Raw genomic sequence first — 20,038 nt, forward strand, 5'->3', positions numbered from 1 at the left:
TTATGTCTGTCGCTGTGCCCCAGTACCAGATGCCTAGTCGCCACTACTTCTCTAAGAAAGGTGTGCCCGCGCTACACCAGCATGTCGCACACAACATCACCGCTTCCTTGAGAAACTCTGTGTGTGAACGGGTGCATTTCACCACCGATACTTGGACCAGTAAGCATGGACAGGGACGTTACATGTCGCTGACTGGGCACTGGGTAACTATGGTGATAGATGGTGAAGGGTCTGCTGCACAAGTCTTGCCGTCCCCACGACTTGTGTGTCAATCCTCTGTCTGTCCAAGTTCCGCCACTGCTTCTGCATCCTCCACCTCATCTGGGTCCTCCACCTCCGCCCCAAGCCTGCCTGGTCAGGCCACCAGCGTTCTCACTGCGCAGAAGGAATCACGCACCCCTCATTACTATGCTGGCAGCAGAGCGCAACGGCATCAGGCGGTCTTTAGCTTGACATGTCTTGGTAATAAGAGTCACACAGCTGAGGAGTTGTGGTCAGCTTTGCGGTCCGAGTTTAATAAATGGTTGTCTCCACTCAAACTGCAGCCTGGTAAGGCCGTGTGCGACAATGCTGCAAACCTGGGTGCGGCACTTCGCCTGGGCAAGGTGACACACGTACCTTGTATGGCTCACGTGAACCTTGTCGTGCAGCAATTTTTAACACACTATCCCGGCCTAGATGGCCTTCTGAACAGGGCACGAAAACTGTCAGCTCACTTCCGCCGTTCAAGCGCCGCAGCAGAGCGACTTGCATCGCTCCAGAAGTCTTTCGGCCTGCCGGTTCATCGCCTGAAATGCGATGTGGCGACACGCTGGAATTCAACTCTCCACATGTTACAGCGACTGTGGCAGCACCGCAGAGCCCTGGTGCAATACGTCATGACGTATAGCCTGGGCCAACGAGATGCAGAGGTGGGGCAGATCACCCTGATGGAGTGGTCTCAGATCAAGGACCTATGCACCCTTCTGCACAGTTTCGACATGGCGACGAATATGTTTAGCGCTGACAATGCCATTATCAGCATGACGATTCCAGTCATTTACATGCTGGAGCACACGCTAAACACTATTCGGAGTCAGGGGGTGGGACAACATGAAGGGGAGGAACTACAGGAGGATTCATATGCGCAAGGGACAACAACATCACCAAGGTCCAGACGTTCATCATCACCAACGCAGCAGGCATGGGACCATGGGGGACAGGGATCGACAAGGGCGCATAGTAGCAGGCGAAATGTTGAGCAAGGTGCAGGAGAACATGAAGAAATGGAGGACGAACTGTCCATGGACATGGAAGACTCAGCGGATGAGGGAGACCTTGGTCAAATTTCAGTTGAAAGAGGTTGGGGTCAGATGTCAGAGGAAGAAAGAACGGGTAGCACCTCTATGCCACAAACACAGCATGGACTTGGTCCGCATGGCTGCGCAAGACACATGAGTGCCTTTTTGTTGCACTACCTCCAACATGACAGTCGTATTGTCAAAATTAGAAGTGATGATGACTACTGGATTGCCACACTATTAGATCCCCGGTACAAGTCCAAATTTTGTGACATAATTCCAGCCATAGAAAGGGACGCACGTATGCAGGAGTATCAGCAGAAGCTGTTACTAGATCTTAGCTCGGCTTTTCCACCAAACAACCGTGCAGGTGCAGGGAGTGAATCTCCCAGTTGTAACTTGACAAACATGGGACGGTCTCGTCATCTTCAACAGTCTACCCGTACCAGTAGGACCTTTTCTGGTGCCGGTAACAGCAATTTTATGGAATCTTTTCATAATTTTTTTAGACCCTCTTTTGCAAGGCCACCAGAGACAACAAGTCTGACACATAGTCAACGGCTGGAGAGGATGATACAGGAGTATCTCCAAATGAACATCGATGCCATGACTGTGCAACTGGAGCCTTGCTCCTTTTGGGCTTCAAACCTACAAAAATGGCCAGAGCTCGCAACTTACGCCTTGGAGATTTTGTCGTGTCCAGCTGCCAGCGTTGTCTCTGAACGTGTATTCAGTGCTGCTGGGTGTGTGCTGACAGATAAGCGCACGCGTCTGTCCAGTGACAATGTGGACAGACTGACGTTCATCAAAATGAACAAGTCATGGATCCAGAAGGAATTTACTACCCCTGTGTCATCCTGGGGAGAGTAAATGCTTGTGGATTTGGAATGTGCTTGATGCAAATCAAAACATCCTGTTTGCAACTAGGGCCCAAGTGCTGCCACTGATGGGGTGGGTGTCTGTGTGGCCCAATTTTTGGAAAAAAGGGAGACTCCGCTTGGAGTAACCCTTGCTTGCTGTGTTTTTAAAAGAAGCCAAGATGAACAGAGCTGGGATCAGGAAAGACTTTGCTACCTACCCCGGTGTCATCCTGGGGACGGCTAAGAATAGCGTATTTTTGAATGTGCTTGATGCAAATCAAAACATCCTGTTTGCAACTAGGGCCCAAGTGCTGCCACTGATGGGGTGGGTGTCTGTGTGGCCCAATTTTTGGAAAAAAGGGAGACTCCGCTTGGAGTAACCCTTGCTTACATTGTTTTTAAAAGAAGCCAAGATGAACAAGTCATGGGTCAGCAAAGACTTTGCTACCTACCCCGGTGTCATCCTGGGGACGGCTAAGAATAGCGTATTTTTGAATGTGCTTGATGCAAATCAAAACATCCTGTTTGCAACTAGGGCCCAAGTGCTGCCACTGATGGGGTGGGTGTCTGTGTGGCCCAATTTTTGGAAAAAAGGGAGACTCCGCTTGGAGTAACCCTTGCTTGCTGTGTTTTTAAAAGAAGCCAAGATGAACAGAGCTGGGATCAGGAAAGACTTTGCTACCTACCCCGGTGTCATCCTGTGGACGGCTAAGAATAGCGTATTTTTGAATGTGCTTGATGCAAATCAAAACATCCTGTTTGCAACTAGGGCCCAAGTGCTGCCACTGATGGGGTGGGTGTCTGTGTGGCCCAATTTTTGGAAAAAAGGGAGACTCCGCTTGGAGTAACCCTTGCTTGCTGTGTTTTTAAAAGAAGCCAAGATGAACAGAGCTGGGATCAGGAAAGACTTTGCTACCTACCCCGGTGTCATCCTGGGGACGGCTAAGAATAGCGTATTTTTGAATGTGCTTGATGCAAATCAAAACATCCTGTTTGCAACTAGGGCCCAAGTGCTGCCACTGATGGGGTGGGTGTCTGTGTGGCCCAATTTTTGGAAAAAAGGGAGACTCCGCTTGGAGTAACCCTTGCTTGCTGTGTTTTTAAAAGAAGCCAAGATGAACAGAGCTGGGATCAGGAAAGACTTTGCTACCTACCCCGGTGTCATCCTGTGGACGGCTAAGAATAGCGTATTTTTGAATGTGCTTGATGCAAATCAAAACATCCTGTTTGCAACTAGGGCCCAAGTGCTGCCACTGATGGGGTGGGTGTCTGTGTGGCCCAATTTTTGGAAAAAAGGGAGACTCCGCTTGGAGTAACCCTTGCTTACATTGTTTTTAAAAGAAGCCAAGATGAACAAGTCATGGGTCAGCAAAGACTTTGCTACCTACCCCGGTGTCATCCTGGGGACGGCTAAGAATAGCGTATTTTTGAATGTGCTTGATGCAAATCAAAACATCCTGTTTGCAACTAGGGCCCAAGTGCTGCCACTGATGGGGTGGGTGTCTGTGTGGCCCAATTTTTGGAAAAAAGGGAGACTCCGCTTGGAGTAACCCTTGCTTGCTGTGTTTTTAAAAGAAGCCAAGATGAACAGAGCTGGGATCAGGAAAGACTTTGCTACCTACCCCGGTGTCATCCTGTGGACGGCTAAGAATAGCGTATTTTTGAATGTGCTTGATGCAAATCAAAACATCCTGTTTGCAACTAGGGCCCAAGTGCTGCCACTGATGGGGTGGGTGTCTGTGTGGCCCAATTTTTGGAAAAAAGGGAGACTCCGCTTGGAGTAACCCTTGCTTACATTGTTTTTAAAAGAAGCCAAGATGAACAAGTCATGGGTCAGCAAAGACTTTGCTACCTACCCCGGTGTCATCCTGGGGACGGCTAAGAATAGCGTATTTTTGAATGTGCTTGATGCAAATCAAAACATCCTGTTTGCAACTAGGGCCCAAGTGCTGCCACTGATGGGGTGGGTGTCTGTGTGGCCCAATTTTTGGAAAAAAGGGAGACTCCGCTTGGAGTAACCCTTGCTTACATTGTTTTTAAAAGAAGCCAAGATGAACAAGTCATGGGTCAGCAAAGACTTTGCTACCTACCCCGGTGTCATCCTGGGGACGGCTAAGAATAGCGTATTTTTGAATGTGCTTGATGCAAATCAAAACATCCTGTTTGCAACTAGGGCCCAAGTGCTGCCACTGAAGGGGTGGGTGTGTGTGGGGCCCAATTTTTGGAAAAAAGGGAGACTCCGCTTGGAGTAACCCTTGCTTGCTGTGTTTTTAAAAGAAGCCAAGATGAACAGAGCTGGGATCAGGAAAGACTTTGCTACCTACCCCGGTGTCATCCTGGGGACGGATAAGAATGGCGTATTTTTGAATGTGCTTGATGCAAATCTAGCTGTGAAGTGTACAACTGGGGCACAACTGCTGCCACTGAAGGGGTGGGTGTGTGGGGCCCAATTTTTGGAAAAAAGGGAGACTCCGCTTGGAGTCACCTTGCGGTGTTTTACATGACTTTAGAAGGGCGTGCCATGCCTATATCTGTGTGTCCTCCTCTTTTTCCTTGTCCAGCTGTTTTGTTTTCGCATGAGTACATGTCCTTGTCACTTTCCCATGTGTTTGTGTTGTGTTGTGAGTTGTTTGTCACCTTTTGGACACCTTTGAGGGTGTTTTCTAGGTGTTTTACTGTGTTTGTGATTGCCTGCCATTGTTTCCTATGGGCTCGAGTTCGGTTCGTCGAACGTTCGACGAGCCGAACTCGAGCCAGACCCCCCGTTCGGCGAACCGCCTCGAGCCGAACCGGGACCGGTTCGCTCATCTCTAATCAATACCTAATTAATATGCCCACTGTCCTACACTTGCACATAGCTTTGTCAGAGAGCTATATCACACAATTACATACCGCATATCTGAAAACATTAAAATTAAATTTGTGAAAATAAAATAAACATTGCACTTTAGAACAATATTTTATAATTTACCACCAAGGTAGTCTCTACCACCTAGAAATGTCAATAATGTCTTAATGTTATACACTTACTTGTTAGCATCTGCACTGTCAAAATGTTGTGGAACGACCATAAGCACTAACTCTACAGCCTCAGAAGGAATGTTAAAATGGTTATACAATAGCCTCAATTTTATTAAGACAAAGCATTCTACAATTGTAAGAAATATTTGCATCGATGTGGTGCAATAGAGTAGATAGTAAATTAGGCTGTTAAAATGAAGAGGAAGCCGGCATCTGTGTAACATGCTAACCTTCCTGGATAATTCATTCAATGATAAAGTTCTCTCAGTGGTTGTTTCAGTGCCGTTTATAGATTCTTTGTCACCGTTATACCAGTTTGCTCTATGTTTAGTTACAGAGTTGTCTATTTCACCAATATTCTGTTCCATTGTAGAAGTCTTCGAGGTCATCCTGTTGAAATCATCCCATGAACTTGACAATGTTGTCAGCGTATAGGAACTGCTCTTCCACTCTCTAGTTGTTATGGAGGGACAAAATATTGCATCCACGGCCATCACAGGTATAGCCTTCAACACTGGAGGGTTTGTACAAAGAAGTGCCATATGGTTTGAGACCTTTTCTGTGTTGTTTTCTAACCAGGACTTAAAGTCTTTAAGCTTGCAATCACACATCCAAGGATTGTCCTCGAGATGAACCCTTTGAAGTTTGGGTAACACATTGAACAAGTTCCCTGGAAGGGTAGTTATTTTACTGTTATTCATATATATATATTGAAGATTAGTAAGAGGTTTAAATAAATTTTCAGAGAGGTCATCAAATGTATTATTGTACAGTGAAAGAATTTGAAGGCTTTGTAGATCCTGGAAGAGTCCGACGGGAAGAGAGCTGAAGTTGTTGGTGTACAAATACAGTTCTATAAGGTTGGTCAGACCACTGAAAGTGTCTTTTGGAAGAGAGTATAGTTTTGTGTTCTTTGTTAGGACAAGAACTTTCAAATTGGTTAAGTTACTAAAAATATAATTAGGTATCGTTGAAAGGGAAGTGTACCGTAAACTAAGTGACTTGAGGGTCTCTATTTTACCAAACAGTACATTAGGCAGTTCAGTTAATGGATTTTCATACAGTGACAATGTTTCCAACTTATACAAGTAGAGAAATAATCCATCAGCCAATGTTTTTAGGTGATTTTTTTGCAATAATAACTTTTTTAGCTTCAGAAGTTGATAAAATGCTGCTTTGTCAATCATTTCTATTTGGTTTGACTGTAGATGAAGTTCATCCAGTTCCATGAGGTTATCAAACATCCAATATAGTATTTCTACCAATAAATTATCATTGAGCATGAGAATTGTTAATTTAGACAAAGATTTAAAAATATTTTTAGGCAAAGATTGGATCTTATTATAAGACAAGTTTAGTATTTCAAGTCTGCTCAAGTTATTAAATACAGATGGATCAAGGTAAAACAATACATTTTCATCCAGGTACAAATGTTGTAGGTTGATTAATGCATCAAAGCTTCCAGAATGCAGAGAGCTCACATTGTTTTTGGATAGCCTAAGTGTTTTCAGAAGAGGAAAATTTTCAAAAGTTCCTGGGCTTATTAGAGAAAATTGATTGCTCTGTAAAAATAGGCGTAGAGTAAAAGGCATTTGTTGGAAACTGGACTTTGTTAACTCTGTAGATTGTGTGCCACTTACACGAACATATGTAAAATTATGAGGAATGTTAAAAGTGGCAATGTCTGTAACGGATTGATCTTCGCAAGCAACTGAATCTTTTACTATGCAACTGCATCTAACAGGACAGGCTGTAAGTACAGCAGCAAAGCTTGGTATCATCAACAGCAACAATATAATCATGACTGAAGACCCTAAAAAGGCAGAACAAAAAGATTGTGCTTTAGTTAAAAACTATAAAATGCACAAAAACGTAACAATACATTAAACTAATGTAATACATTATAAAAAAAATTAAGCCTAGAATTTTTAAATAGCAACAGCATGAACTGACAGAATATAAATTTGCATACCTGTGAGACACTGTGCTACATTAAAGACAGATATAATAAAAAAGACACTACGAGGCTGCAGTTATATAGAAAAGCAACAATAGTGCATCCTGCTGATAACGCCAATGCTGTCAAAGGACTAAAGATACAGTTAGAAATACCATCCTAACATCCTTAAGGAACAGAACAAAGACAAATTAAAGTGTGCATATTCATTGGCTTATCACAAATAAGAAATTAGCAATAAAAAAAAAAGTTATTTGACGTAAAATATATCTTTAAAGGTTCAAAAGTAAAAGCATGGAAACAGTCGGAGTGTTTATTGAATGGGAATGACATTCTCTGCTACTTTTAGGGAGCAGAGAAAACATAAGATATATAAGCATTAATGATGGGCGAGTGTGCTTGGCACTGCTCGGTACTCGAAGCACTAGAGTGCTCAGGTACTCACGGTACTCGGCCGAGTATCGCGGGTGCTCAGATGTGTCATCCGTGAAACAAAGGACAGGATTTCTTACTGCATGATGTGAGCAGGGACCCCAGGGAGAGCCATTCATACTCTCTGAATGGCTCTTACTGGGGGTTAACACAGTATTTTTTGGATGTTGTGTGAATAAAAAAAAAACAAAACAATCCGCCCTTCCCCCAGAAATGCTCTGTTTATGGCTGGCTGTATATGGACAGAAACCCGAACAGGCCAATCAGTGACTTTCCATAATGCTCGTTACTTGCGCCGCGCTCTTCTGAGCGTCTGACCAGCTCAAATTCAGTAACAAGCATTTTAGTGCTCGCCCATCACTAGAAGTATATATGTCTTACTACCTAAATTTGATCATACATAAGATTAGTGATCAGCCTAAAAACAGACACTAATTCGTAACGTTGTCTCAAAAAATGTGTCTAGCCTAAACTGGCAAATTAAAGATATATAAAAAATGTGTAATGTTCTTGCGCTGAGCTGTATATGATTGGCCACTCCTGACCAGTTTCAGGTAACTAACAGGTAAAAAAAATCTAAATGAAAAGAAGGGAATTTTGTTTACTTACCGTAAATTCCTTTTCTTCTAGCTCCAATTGGGAGACCCAGACAATTGGGTGTATAGCTTCTGCCTCCGGAGGCCACACAAAGTATTACACTTAAAAGTGTAAGCCCCTCCCCTCTGCCTATACACTCCCCCGTGCATCACGGGCTCCTCAGTTTTGGTGCAAAAGCAGGAAGGAGGAAACATATAAATTGGTCTAAGGTAAATTCAATCCGAAGGATGTTCGGAGAACTGAAACCATGAACCAAAAGAACAATTCAACATGAACAACATGTGTACACAAAAGAACAACAGCCCGAAGGGAACAGGGGCGGGTGCTGGGTCTCCCAATTGGAGCTAGAAGAAAAGGAATTTACGGTAAGTAAACAAAATTCCCTTCTTCTTTGTCGCTCCATTGGGAGACCCAGACAATTGGGACGTCCAAAAGCAGTCCCTGGGTGGGTAAAAGAATACCTCGGTAATAGAGCCGTAACACGGCCCCTTCCTACAGGTGGGCAATCGCCGCCTGAAGGACTCGCCTACCTAGGCTGGCATCTGCCGAAGCGTAGGTATGCACCTGATAGTGTTTCGTGAAAATGTGCAGACTCGACCAGGTAGCCGCCTGACACACCTGCTGAGCCGTAGCCCGCTGCCGCAATGCCCAGGACGCACCCACGGCTCTGGTAGAATGGGCTTTCAGCTCTGACGGAACCGGAAGCCCAGAAGAACGGTAGGCTTCAAGAATTGGTTCCTTGATCCACCGAGCCAAGGTTGACTTGGAAGCCTGCGACCCTTTACGCTGGCCAGCGACAAGGACAAAGAGCGCATCCGAGCGGCGCAGGGGCGCCGTACGGGAAATGTAGAGTCTGAGTGCTCTCACAAGATCTAACAAGTGCAAATCCTTTTCACATTGGTGAACTGGATGAGGGCAAAAAGGTAAGGAGATATCCTGATTGAGATGAAAAGGGGATACCACCTTAGGGAGAAAATCCGGAACCGGACGCAGAACCACCTTGTCCTGGTGAAACACCAGGGAGGGGGCCTTGCATAACAGTGCAGCTAGCTCAGACACTCTCCGAAGTGACGTGACTGCCACTAGGAAGACCACCTTCTGCGAGAGACATGATAGAGAAATATCTCTCATTGGCTCGAAAGGTGGTTTCTGAAGAGCCGTTAGCACCCTGTTCAGATCCCAGGGTTCTAGCGGACGCTTGTAAGGAGGGACTATGTGGCAAACCCCCTGCAGGAACGTGCGTACCTGCGGGAGCCTGGCTAGACGCTTTTGAAAAAACACAGAGAGCGACGATACTTGTCCCTTAAGAGAGCCGAGAGACAAACCCTTTTCCATTCCTGATTGAAGGAATGACAGAAAAGTGGGCAAGGCAAATGGCCAGGGAGTAAAACCATGATCAGAGCACCAGGATAAGAAGATCCTCCACGTCCTGTGGTAGATCTTGGCTGAAGTTGGTTTCCTGGCCTGTCTCATAGTGGCAATGACCTCTTGAGATAACCCTGAAGCCGCTAGGATCCAGGACTCAATGGCCACACAGTCAGGTTCAGGGCCGCAGAATTCAGATGGAAAAATGGCCCTTGAGACAGCAAGTCTGGTCGGTCTGGTAGTGCCCACGGTTGGCCCACCGTGAGATGCCACAGATCCGGGTACCACGACCTCCTCGGCCAGTCTGGAGCGACGAGGATGGCGCGGCGGCAGTCGGACCTGATCTTGCGTAACACTCTGGGCAGCATTACCAGAGGAGGAAACACATAAGGTAGTCGAAACTGCGACCAATCCTGAACTAATGCGTCCGCCGCCAGAGCTCTGTGATCTTGAGACCGTGCCATGAATGCCGGGACTTTGTTGTTGTGCCGAGACGCCATGAGATCGACGTCCGGCGTTCCCCAGCGGCAACAGATCTCTTGAAACACGTCCGGGTGAAGAGACCATTCCCCTGCGTCCATGCCCTGGCGACTGAGAAAGTCTGCTTCCCAGTTTTCTACGCCCGGGATGTGAACTGCGGAGATGGTGGAGGCTGTGGCTTCCACCCACAGCAGAATCCGCCGAACTTCCTGGAAGGCTTGCCGACTGCGTGTGCCGCCTTGGTGATTGATATATGCCACCGCCGTGGCGTTGTCCGACTGAATTCGGATCTGCCTGCCTTCCAGCCACGGCTGGAACGCCTTTAGGGCTAGATACACTGCCCTTATCTCCAGAACATTGATCTGAAGAGAGGACTCTGGCTGAGTCCAGGTACCCTGGGCCCTGTGGTGGAGAAAGACCGCTCCCCACCCTGACAGATGATTTCCCCTTCGACAGAGAAGTGGGAAGAAGCCACCACTGAAGGGAGGCCTTGGCTGCTCGCGAGAGGGAGATGTTCCTGTCGAGGGACATCGACTTTCTGTCCCATTTGCGGAGAATGTCCCATTGAAGTGGACGCAGATGAAACTGCGCAAAAGGAACTGCCTCCATTGCTGCCACCATCTTCCCTAGGAAGTGCATGAGGCGCCTCAAGGGGTGCGACTGGGCTCGAAGGAGAGATTGCACCCCTGTTTGTAGTGAACGCTGTTTGTCCAGCGGAAGCTTCACTATCGCTGAGAGAGTATGAAACTCCATGCCGAGATATGTCAGTGATTGGGCCGGTGACAATTTTGACTTTGGGAAATTGATGATCCACCCGAATCTCTGGAGAGTCTCCAGAGCAATGTTCAGGCTGTGTTGGCATGCCGCCCGAGAGGGGGCCTTGACAAGCAGATCGTCTAAGTAAGGGATCACCGAGTGTCCCTGAGAGTGTAGGACTGCTACCACTGTTGCCATGACCTTGGTGAAGACCCGTGGGGCTGTCGCCAGGCCGAAAGGCAGTGCCACGAACTGAAGGTGTTCGTCCCCGATGGCGAAGCGCAGGAAGCGCTGATGCTCTGGTGCAATTGGCACGTGGAGATAAGCATCTCTGATGTTGATTGATGCTAGGAAGTCTCCTTGGGACATTGAGGCGATGACGGAGCGGAGAGATTCCATCCGGAACCACCTGGTTTTCACGTGTCTGTTGAGCAGTTTTAGGTCCAGAACGGGACGGAAAGATCCGTCCTTTTTTGGCACCACAAACAAGTTGGAGTAAAAACCGTGACCCCATTGCTGAAGGGGGACAGGGATCACCACTCCTTCTGCCTTCAGAGTGCTCACCGCCTGAAGAAGAGCATCGGCTCGCTCGGGGGGCGGAGATGTTCTGAAGAAACGAGTCGGGGGACGAGAGCTGAACTCTATCCTGTAACCGTGAGACAGAATGTCTCTCACCCATCGGTCTTGGACATGTGGCAACCAGGCGTCGCAAAAGCGGGAGAGCCTGCCACCGACCGAGGATGCGGTTTGGTGAGGCCGAAAGTCATGAGGAGGCCGCCTTAGGAGCGGTTCCTCCGGCGGTCTTCTTAGGACGTGACTTAGACCGCCATGAATCGGAGTTCCTCTGACCCTTCTGTGGCCTGTTGGACGAGGAGAATTGAGATCTGGCTGAGGGCCGAAAGGACCGAAACCTCGATTGTACCTTCCTTTGTGGAGGTCTGTTTGGTTTGGACTGGGGTAAGGACGAGTCCTTTCCCTTGGATTGTTTAATGATTTCATCCAGTCGCTCGCCAAACAGGCGGTCGCCAGAAAATGGCAACCCGGTTAAGAACTTTTTGGAAGCAGCGTCTGCCTTCCATTCACGTAGCCACATGGCCCTGCGGACTGCCACCGAATTGGCGGATACTACCGCCGTACGGCTCGCAGAGTCCAGGACAGCATTCATGGCGTAGGACGCAAACGCCGACGCCTGAGAGGTTAAGGACACTACTTGCGGAGTAGAGGCACGTGTGACTGCATTAATCTGCGAGTGACAAGCTGAGATAGCTTGGAGTGCCCATACGGCTGCGAATGCCGGAGCAAAGGACGCGCCAATAGCTTCATAGATGGATTTCATCAGGAGTTCTATCTGCCTGTCAGTGGCATCCTTGAGTGATGCACCATCTGCCACTGCAACTATGGATCTAGCCGCCAGTCTAGAGCCTGGAGGATCCACCTTGGGACACTGAGCCCAACCCTTGACTACGTCAGGGGGGAAGGGATAACGAGTGTCATTAAGGCGCTTAGTAAAGCGCTTATCTGGAAAGGCTCGGTGTTTCTGGACTGTATCCCTGAAGTCGGAGTGATCAAGAAACCCACTCCGTGGACGTTTGGGGAACCTAAAATGGAATTTCTCCTGTTGAGAAGCTGACTCCTCAATCGGAGGAGCTGGAGGAGAAAGATCCAACACCTGATTGATGGACGCTATAAGGTCGTTTACTATGGCGTCCCCTTCAGGTGTATCAAGGTTGAGAGCGGTGTCAGGATCAGAGCCCTGATCTGCCCCCTCCGCTTCATCCTCCAGAGAGTCCTCATGCTGAGACCCTGAGCAGTGTGATGAAGTCGAGGGAAGCTCCCAGCGAGCCCGCTTAGTCGGTCTGGGACTGCGGTCCGTGTCAGAGTCCTCACCGTGGGACCTATGAGTCGCCCCAGGAGCACTTTGCTGCTCCAACCGAGGGGGGCCTGGGGTCAATGATTCAACTGTGCCCGGGGCCAGTGTTACTGGTCTGGACTGCAAAGCTTCTAGCATTTTAGCAGACCATTTATCCATAGACTCAGACAGTTTGTCAGCGAATACTGCAAACTCTGTCCCTGTCACCTGGACAGTGGCAGCAGGTGGTTCCACCTGGGCCGGGGGTTCCACCAGTGGCAGAGGCTCCGGCTGAGTGAGTGTCACAGGGGCCGAACATTGCACACAATGAGGGTAGGTGGAACCTGCAGGTAGCATTGCCGCACATGAGGTACAGGTTGCAAAGTAAGCCTGTGCTTTGGCACCCTTGCTTTTTGCGGACGACATGCTGTTGTCTCCCCTTAGAGCAATCAGTGAGGGTATATAGCCAAAAGCAAATAGTGCAGCCGTATAGAGTAAATGTATACAAAATAAGTATATAAATATACACTTCGGCACCCAGGGGGCCAGCACCTAGTAACAGGTGCGGCTTACCGACCGCCTGCAGCGGTTGTGTGACCACCAGATTCCCTGCCCGGGCCTCCCAGAGCTGTGGAGCTCGGTGTTGTCTCCCCTCTGAAATTCTCCAGCGTCTAAAGTGCTGACAGGAATGGCTGCCAGTGTTCTGAGAGGAGGAGGGAGCCGTGGGCGTGCCTCAGAAAGTGCGGGAATCTGGTGCCCCACGGTGCTCAGTGAGGGGGGAGGAGGATACAAAGTATGCTCCAGCCCTCAGCGCTGACGTCCAGTGCAGCGTCCCGCCCTTACCCCTGACTGGCAGGCCCGGGGGCGGGAGTATGCGGTACTAGGCCGCAAAAGCCGGGGACTAAAGTTATAAGCGCGGCCGGCAAACAAGCGCGGTCAGCGCGGTAGTCCCGGCGCACTAACACACCCAGCAGCTGCTGCAGCGTCCATTACACAGGCGCTCTATGCGCCGTCCCCAAGGGGACACAGAGTACCTCAGAGTAGCAGGGCCCTGTCCCTGATGATACCCGGCTCCTGTCCAGCAGATTCCCCCAGGGGCTGTGGAGGGAGCACGGTCCCAGTGCATGGTGACCGATTAGGATCCCACTTCACCCAGAGCCCCTAAGGGATGGGGAAGGAAAACAGCATGTGGGCTCCAGCCTCTGTACCCGCAATGGGTACCTCAACCTTAACAGCACCGCCGACCAGAGTGGGGTGAGAAGGGAGCATGCCGGGGGCCCTGTTATGGGCCCTCTTTTCTTCCATCCGATATAGTCAGCAGCTGCTGCTGACTAAATTGTGGAGCTTGCGTGCATGTGTGCCTCCTTCGCACAAAGCATAAAACTGAGGAGCCCGTGATGCACGGGGGGGTGTATAGGCAGAGGGGAGGGGCTTACACTTTTAAGTGTAATACTTTGTGTGGCCTCCGGAGGCAGAAGCTATACACCCAATTGTCTGGGTCTCCCAATGGAGCGACAAAGAAACCATCATGATTGATGGTTTGTTTGTAATTTTAAAACACAGTAAAAGTGAAGCATTTCAGTTGTCTTAAGGCCGCTTTACACGCTGCGATATCGTGACCGATAACGCTAGCGAGCGTACCCGCCCCCATCGGTTGTGCGACACGGGCAAATCGCTGCCCGTGGCGCACAACATCGCGCGGACCCGTCACACTACTTACCTGCCTAGCGACGTCGCTGTGACCGGCGAACCGCCTCCTTTCTAAGGGGGCAGTTTGTTCGGCGTCACGGCGACGTCACAGCAGCGTCACCGAACCTAAATAGTTTTTATTTTCTTGACTTTACACATCTGGGCATGCGCAGTTGTGTAAAGACGGATGCGTTAACGGAATCCGTCAAATGACGGATTCGAATGGAATCAGCCACCATAGGCGTCCATTATAAAAACAAGGGATGTCGACGGAATCCTGCAGGTTACGTTTTTTTGACACTCCGCCAAGTGCAGAAAAATGCTACATGCAGCGTTCCATCAGTCAGACGGATGCAACGTAGCGTCAGCTGACGGATGCAACGCAAGGCCATCCGTTGCTATCCATAGCTAATAGAAGTCTATGAGGAATAAAACGCTTTCCTGCAACGGTTACTGTAATTTCTCAAGGCGGCGGATAGCAACGGATGCCGTTCAACGCAAGTGTGAAAGCAGCCTTATCTCAAGTATGGCTAGCTTAACTCGTCCTCATGAGCTGTACATATATAGCGGTTCAGATATCTTTGCAAATTCCATGTTGATTTCTTGGCTTGTAGACTACCCTTCTCCATTTCCCCTTGTGTAATCTACAATGTGTGAGTTACATCAGGATGACAGTAAACCACCATGGTGATCACTATTTGAGCACAGAAGAAAATGAGTCTCTCATGGTATAGCATTGTAATGTAAATAAAACTGTAATTACTCGACCAGGCAACACACAAAATATAGTGGGGCCAGGTGAATGCACAGATTAGACAAACAACTATATTACTAAGGTTGGACACAAATGGAATGACCAATGACCAAAAATCTGAATGATTTTATCATTGTTATTCCTGTGCTCCTCACAGAGGAGTATATCCAGGATTGGCTGTTGAATTCAGCAGGTCGCATCCTTCTTCCCCAGTCATCATCTGTTGGGTGATCTGTTCGATATTAGATTAACAGCAGACCCCCCACTAATAACAAGGGGTTCGGACAACTGTAGTCCAAAGTGTATGGGGATCATAAAAGATCACCAATTTTTACAACCAGTTTGTCATTTTCCTAACCAAAACCCTAGAAGCTGTGGAGTATGTACTGTGTTAGCCAATGTAATTCCAATGTCACATTAGTCAATTACTTCATACATACAAAACATTAATTGTTCCACTGTCTGAACATTGCAATTTAACAATTTTAATTTCAGTAACAGGTGATAAAATTCTAATAAATAATTAAAAAAGACAAGTTGATACCATCTCTCATATGTTTTATTTCAATCAATAAACTCAAAATTTACATTTGATAAGCAAAAAGCAATGGTCACTTACAGATTTTGCTAGAGAATAAACATATAGAAAGACAAGGAGTGCAAATAGAGTCTTATCTGGGAAAACAAGGAGGGTTAGTGTAGGCTGCAAAGCTCCCTATGACTAGTTGTGAGAGTCATAACTATTATTAATATATGTAAATGGCTGCCGCAGCACCCCTGGAGATGATCTGAGTGGGAGGATGAAAGGGAAAAACTGCGCTGCCACTAAAGAATCACTGATCCAAGGATGGTGAATTGGTGATTTTTTATTTGTCAACACGTTTCTGAGAATCAAGCTCTTTCATCAGGGCAAAAATACTCTATGCAAGTAATCACTAATTTCTGCTCTGCTTCCAGCTCCTGTAAATCACCTTGAGATTAGTGACAAGATTGTACTGTCTGTCATTACATATTTCCCACTAAGAACACTGTTCCTGTTCTAAGCTATTGTGGGGTGTATTCTTTATTTCACAAATTTGCTGTTGCCTGCTTATGATTGCTTAACATCATATGGGTGAAGACGTACACATTCACAAAGGCAAATCTCTTGTACTGCTTCCTTAAGGTGGTGTCACACCATTTTCTGTGACATAGCAGCAACGTCCCGTCGCTGTGTGTGAAATCCAGCAACGACCTGGCCCCTGCTGTGAGGTCGCCGGTCGTTGCTGAATGTCCTGTTTCATTTTATGGACGTTGTGAAGCACACATCGCTGTGTGACGGCGAGAGAGCGACGAACTGAAGCGAGCAGGGAGCAGGGAGACGGCTTCTGGCAGCCTGCGGTAAGCTGTAACCAAGGTAAACATCGGGTAACCAAGCAAAGTGCTTCGCTGGTTACCCGATATTTACCTTAGTTACTAGCGTCCACTGCTCTCAGGCTGCCAGTGCCGGCTCCCTGCTCGTGTAGCCAGAGTACACATCGGGTAAATAAGCAAAGGTTTGCTTATTAACCCGATGTGTACTCTGGCTAGGAGTGCAGGGAGCCAGCGCTAAGCGGTGTGCACTGGTAACCAAGGTAAATATCGGGTAACCAGCGAAGGCTTACCCGATATACACCTTAGTTACCAAGCGCAGAATCGCTTCCACGCGTCGCTGCTGGCTGGGGGCTGGTCACTGGTCGCTGGTGAGCTCTGCCTGTTTGACAGCTCACCAGCGACCATGTAACGACGCAGCAGCGATCCTGATAAGGTTAGGTCGTCGTCGTGATCGCTGCTGCGTTGCTACGTGTGACCCTAGTTTTAGACTTAACATAAATGATAACCTAAACATTAAAAGCTAATATCTCCACAATGGAGAGGAGGAATTACTCAGCTCTGCAGCCATTATTCCATGAAGTGGACAGTTTAACATACTCAAACTGAAAGTGAAAGGTCCTTTTTAACCCCTTTATGATCTTGGACATACTAGTATGTCGAAGGTTGTGTCCCTGCCTTTCATGCGGGCTCGCACGCAGAGTCCACATCGTTTCCTGTACATGTTGGCTGATCTCATCATTGAGGCGACGATGAGTTGTATTACAACCAGGGTCAGCTGATGACCCCTGTCTCTGTGATGACGAAATTCCTGTGAATGCTGGCTGTGAGCCGATGTTCATAGGAGATCATCCTTTCTGCTGTAAAGAGTAGTGCTGATGCACTGCTTTGTACAACATATCGATCGGATAATTGCAGATTCTTGTCCCCTAAGGGGACTAGTAAATACATTAAAAAGTGAGAAAAAGTGTTTTAAAAAATATGAAAAAAAAAACACAACAGTTCAAATTACCCCCTTTTTGCCCAAGTGAAAAGAAAAAAAATACACACTTGGGTATTGCAGAGTTCAGAAATGTCCAATTGATCAATAAATCAAATAAATTAATCTGATCAGTAAACCACGCAACAGAAAAAAAGTATGTTTTTTTTGGCCGCTAAAACATTACAATAAAATACAATAAGCGGAGATCAGAACATCACATCTACCCAAAAAATGGTATCCGTAAAAATGTCAGCTAATGGTGCAAAAAATAAGCCATCCCACTACAACAGCTGCTGGGAAAAAACAAAAAACAAAAAAACAAATAATTGTGGAATTGCATTTTTTTTTTTGCAATTCACCCAACTTGGATTTTTTTCCCATTTTCTACTACACTATATGATAAAACTAATGGTTTAATTCAAAAGTACACCTCGTCTTGCAAAAAACAAGTCCTCATACGGCTATGTTAATGGAAAGATAAAAAAGTTATGGTTCTTAGAAGAAGGGGAGGAAAAAACAAATACCAAAAATGGAAAATCGTGGTCAAGGGGTTAAAGTGACTCTTTCTACTTACCAATATTTGGACCTGGAGAGAAAGTGTTCATTGGAATTAACATGCGCACTAATATTACAGGTTCATTAAAAATGTGAAAATATTCGTAGAGTTTCCTTATTTTCAGCAAGCTGAAGCATGATACAAATATATAAAAGATTTGCATTGCCAGATTGAACAAATTAACCCAGTAAATTATTTTGCCATATGGGAGATCATATCTAAAAACCTTTTTAGGCTGCATATTATGTAACGCATTATCTAGAACACTTCTTACAGTGGTTGTTTGCACATTTCTCAGTAATGGTGAACTTGTAGTGCTATTTAGATGCCATCGTAAGGAAGGGTCAGACATAGAAACATTTATTTCATTTACAGCCTCATGTGTAACAGTAGATTTCACCTTCTCATCAAGGGGTATCACACTAGTACTAGTAATTCTGGGCCACTGACTAGTAGGAGTTGACAAGACCTTATTCATGGTAGTATAGGGACATATCAGTTCATCAACTTTGAACACAGGTATTCCTGCTACCGTTGAAGGACTGTGACAAACAAGGGAGGTAATGTTGTCTACTTTCTCCACATTCTCCACAAGCCATACCTTGAACTCTTCAAGTCTACAATCACACATCCAGGGATTACCATCAAGATAAACTCTTTGAAGAGTTGGTACCAACTTGAAAAGATTTCCCGGCAAGGTCATTATTTTACTATTATTTAAATGAACAGTTTGAAGATTTAAAAGTGGTTTAAAAAGATTCTCTGGGAGACCAATAAAATTATTGCTGTACAGGGAAAGCATTTGTAGACTTGGTAGATCCTGGAAGAGATCTTCAGGAAGAGAAGTAATGTTATTTGTATGCAAAGACAAAATCTTAAGTCTGTGTAATCCACTGAAAGCATCTGATGGAAGACTGTAAAGATTTTGGTTTCTGGTTAGAATAAGGTTCTCCAAATTTGTTAAATTACTGAAGATAAAACTTGGGATTGTTGAAAGTGATGTGTTATAGAGCCATAGAGAGCTGAGGGAGTCCATTTTACCAAATAATATAGGAGGAAATTCAATGAAAGGATTTTCATAAAGTGATAATGCTTCCAATTTATTAACATAAAGAAATAATCCATCAGCTAGAGTATGTAGGCGATTTTTTTGCAAGGCCAATTCTCTTAGTTTGGGGACATGATTAAAAGCATCCTTCTCAATTACTTTGATTAGATTGGAATACAGACTAAGCTTGACTAATTCGGTGAGATTGTTGAACATTGAAGGTGTTATTTCAGTCAATTGGTTTTCATAGAGTGCTAGGCTTGTTAATTTATATAGAGAGCCAAAAATATCTTTCGGTAAACTAGACAGCTTGTTTCTTGATAAATTTAGAATTTTTAGATTTACTTGATGAGCTAATAAGTCAGGTGACAGATCTGTAAGATGATTTCTGTTTAAGGCCAGTTCTGTTAGATTTGTTAAGTTCTTAAAAATATTAGGATCAAGGTATAATAATAAATTTCTATCCAAAAACAACTGTTCCAGATTAATTAATGCATGGAATACTCCAGAAGGTAGAGAGCGTAAAGCATTGTTTGAAAGCTTGAGCGATTTCAATAGTGGAAAGTCTTGAAAAGCTCCTGGTGTTATTCTGGAGAGACGGTTGATTTCTATGGAGAGTCGCAAAGTAATCGGCATTTGCTGGAAACTGTCATCCGTCACTTCCGTAGCTTGAGTGTCACTTATAAGTATAAATGTAAAATTGTGAGGAATGGCTAACTTGGCAATGTCAGTAATGGATTTATCCTTACATACCAGAAGATCTTTCTTTGAACAGTCACATTTAACAGGACAGAAAGCTCCAGCAACCATAAACTTTGCCATCACAAGCAGGAAAATCATGATTGGCAGCGATTGTACCCAAATCTAAAAAAGCAGAACAAAGTCAGTTAAAGGTGTGCTCCAATTCTAAGCAAACAAGACATATTTGTAATAAATTCCCAAAGGAACTTAAAAGATATAAAAGGATAATACCAGCTATTCTTACCTGAGCTTTGTACCACTCCTGAGTAGGAAGAAAGTATGAAGCATATGGAAAAAGGGAAGGGCAGAGTTTATACAGAA

The 20,038-nt window shown here is 46.0% G+C and overlaps 2 protein-coding genes across 2 annotated transcripts; both read right to left on the minus strand.

Moving 5' to 3' along the window:
* Positions 1–4,987: 4,987 nt before the first annotated feature.
* Positions 4,988–6,970, minus strand: LOC142295423 (uncharacterized). The gene has a single exon (XM_075338525.1). The coding sequence runs from the start codon at positions 6,961–6,963 to the stop codon at positions 5,167–5,169; it is 1,797 nt and encodes a 598-aa protein (XP_075194640.1). The 5' UTR covers positions 6,964–6,970; the 3' UTR covers positions 4,988–5,166.
* A 10,735-nt stretch (positions 6,971–17,705) lies between these two features.
* LOC142295424 (uncharacterized) lies at positions 17,706–19,819 on the minus strand. The gene has a single exon (XM_075338526.1). The coding sequence runs from the start codon at positions 19,814–19,816 to the stop codon at positions 17,939–17,941; it is 1,878 nt and encodes a 625-aa protein (XP_075194641.1). The 5' UTR covers positions 19,817–19,819; the 3' UTR covers positions 17,706–17,938.
* Between the last annotated feature and the right edge of the window lie 219 nt (positions 19,820–20,038).

The sequence above is a fragment of the Anomaloglossus baeobatrachus genome, chromosome 3 (genome assembly GCF_048569485.1).
Source record: "Anomaloglossus baeobatrachus isolate aAnoBae1 chromosome 3, aAnoBae1.hap1, whole genome shotgun sequence".
NCBI lineage: Eukaryota > Metazoa > Chordata > Amphibia > Anura > Aromobatidae > Anomaloglossus > Anomaloglossus baeobatrachus.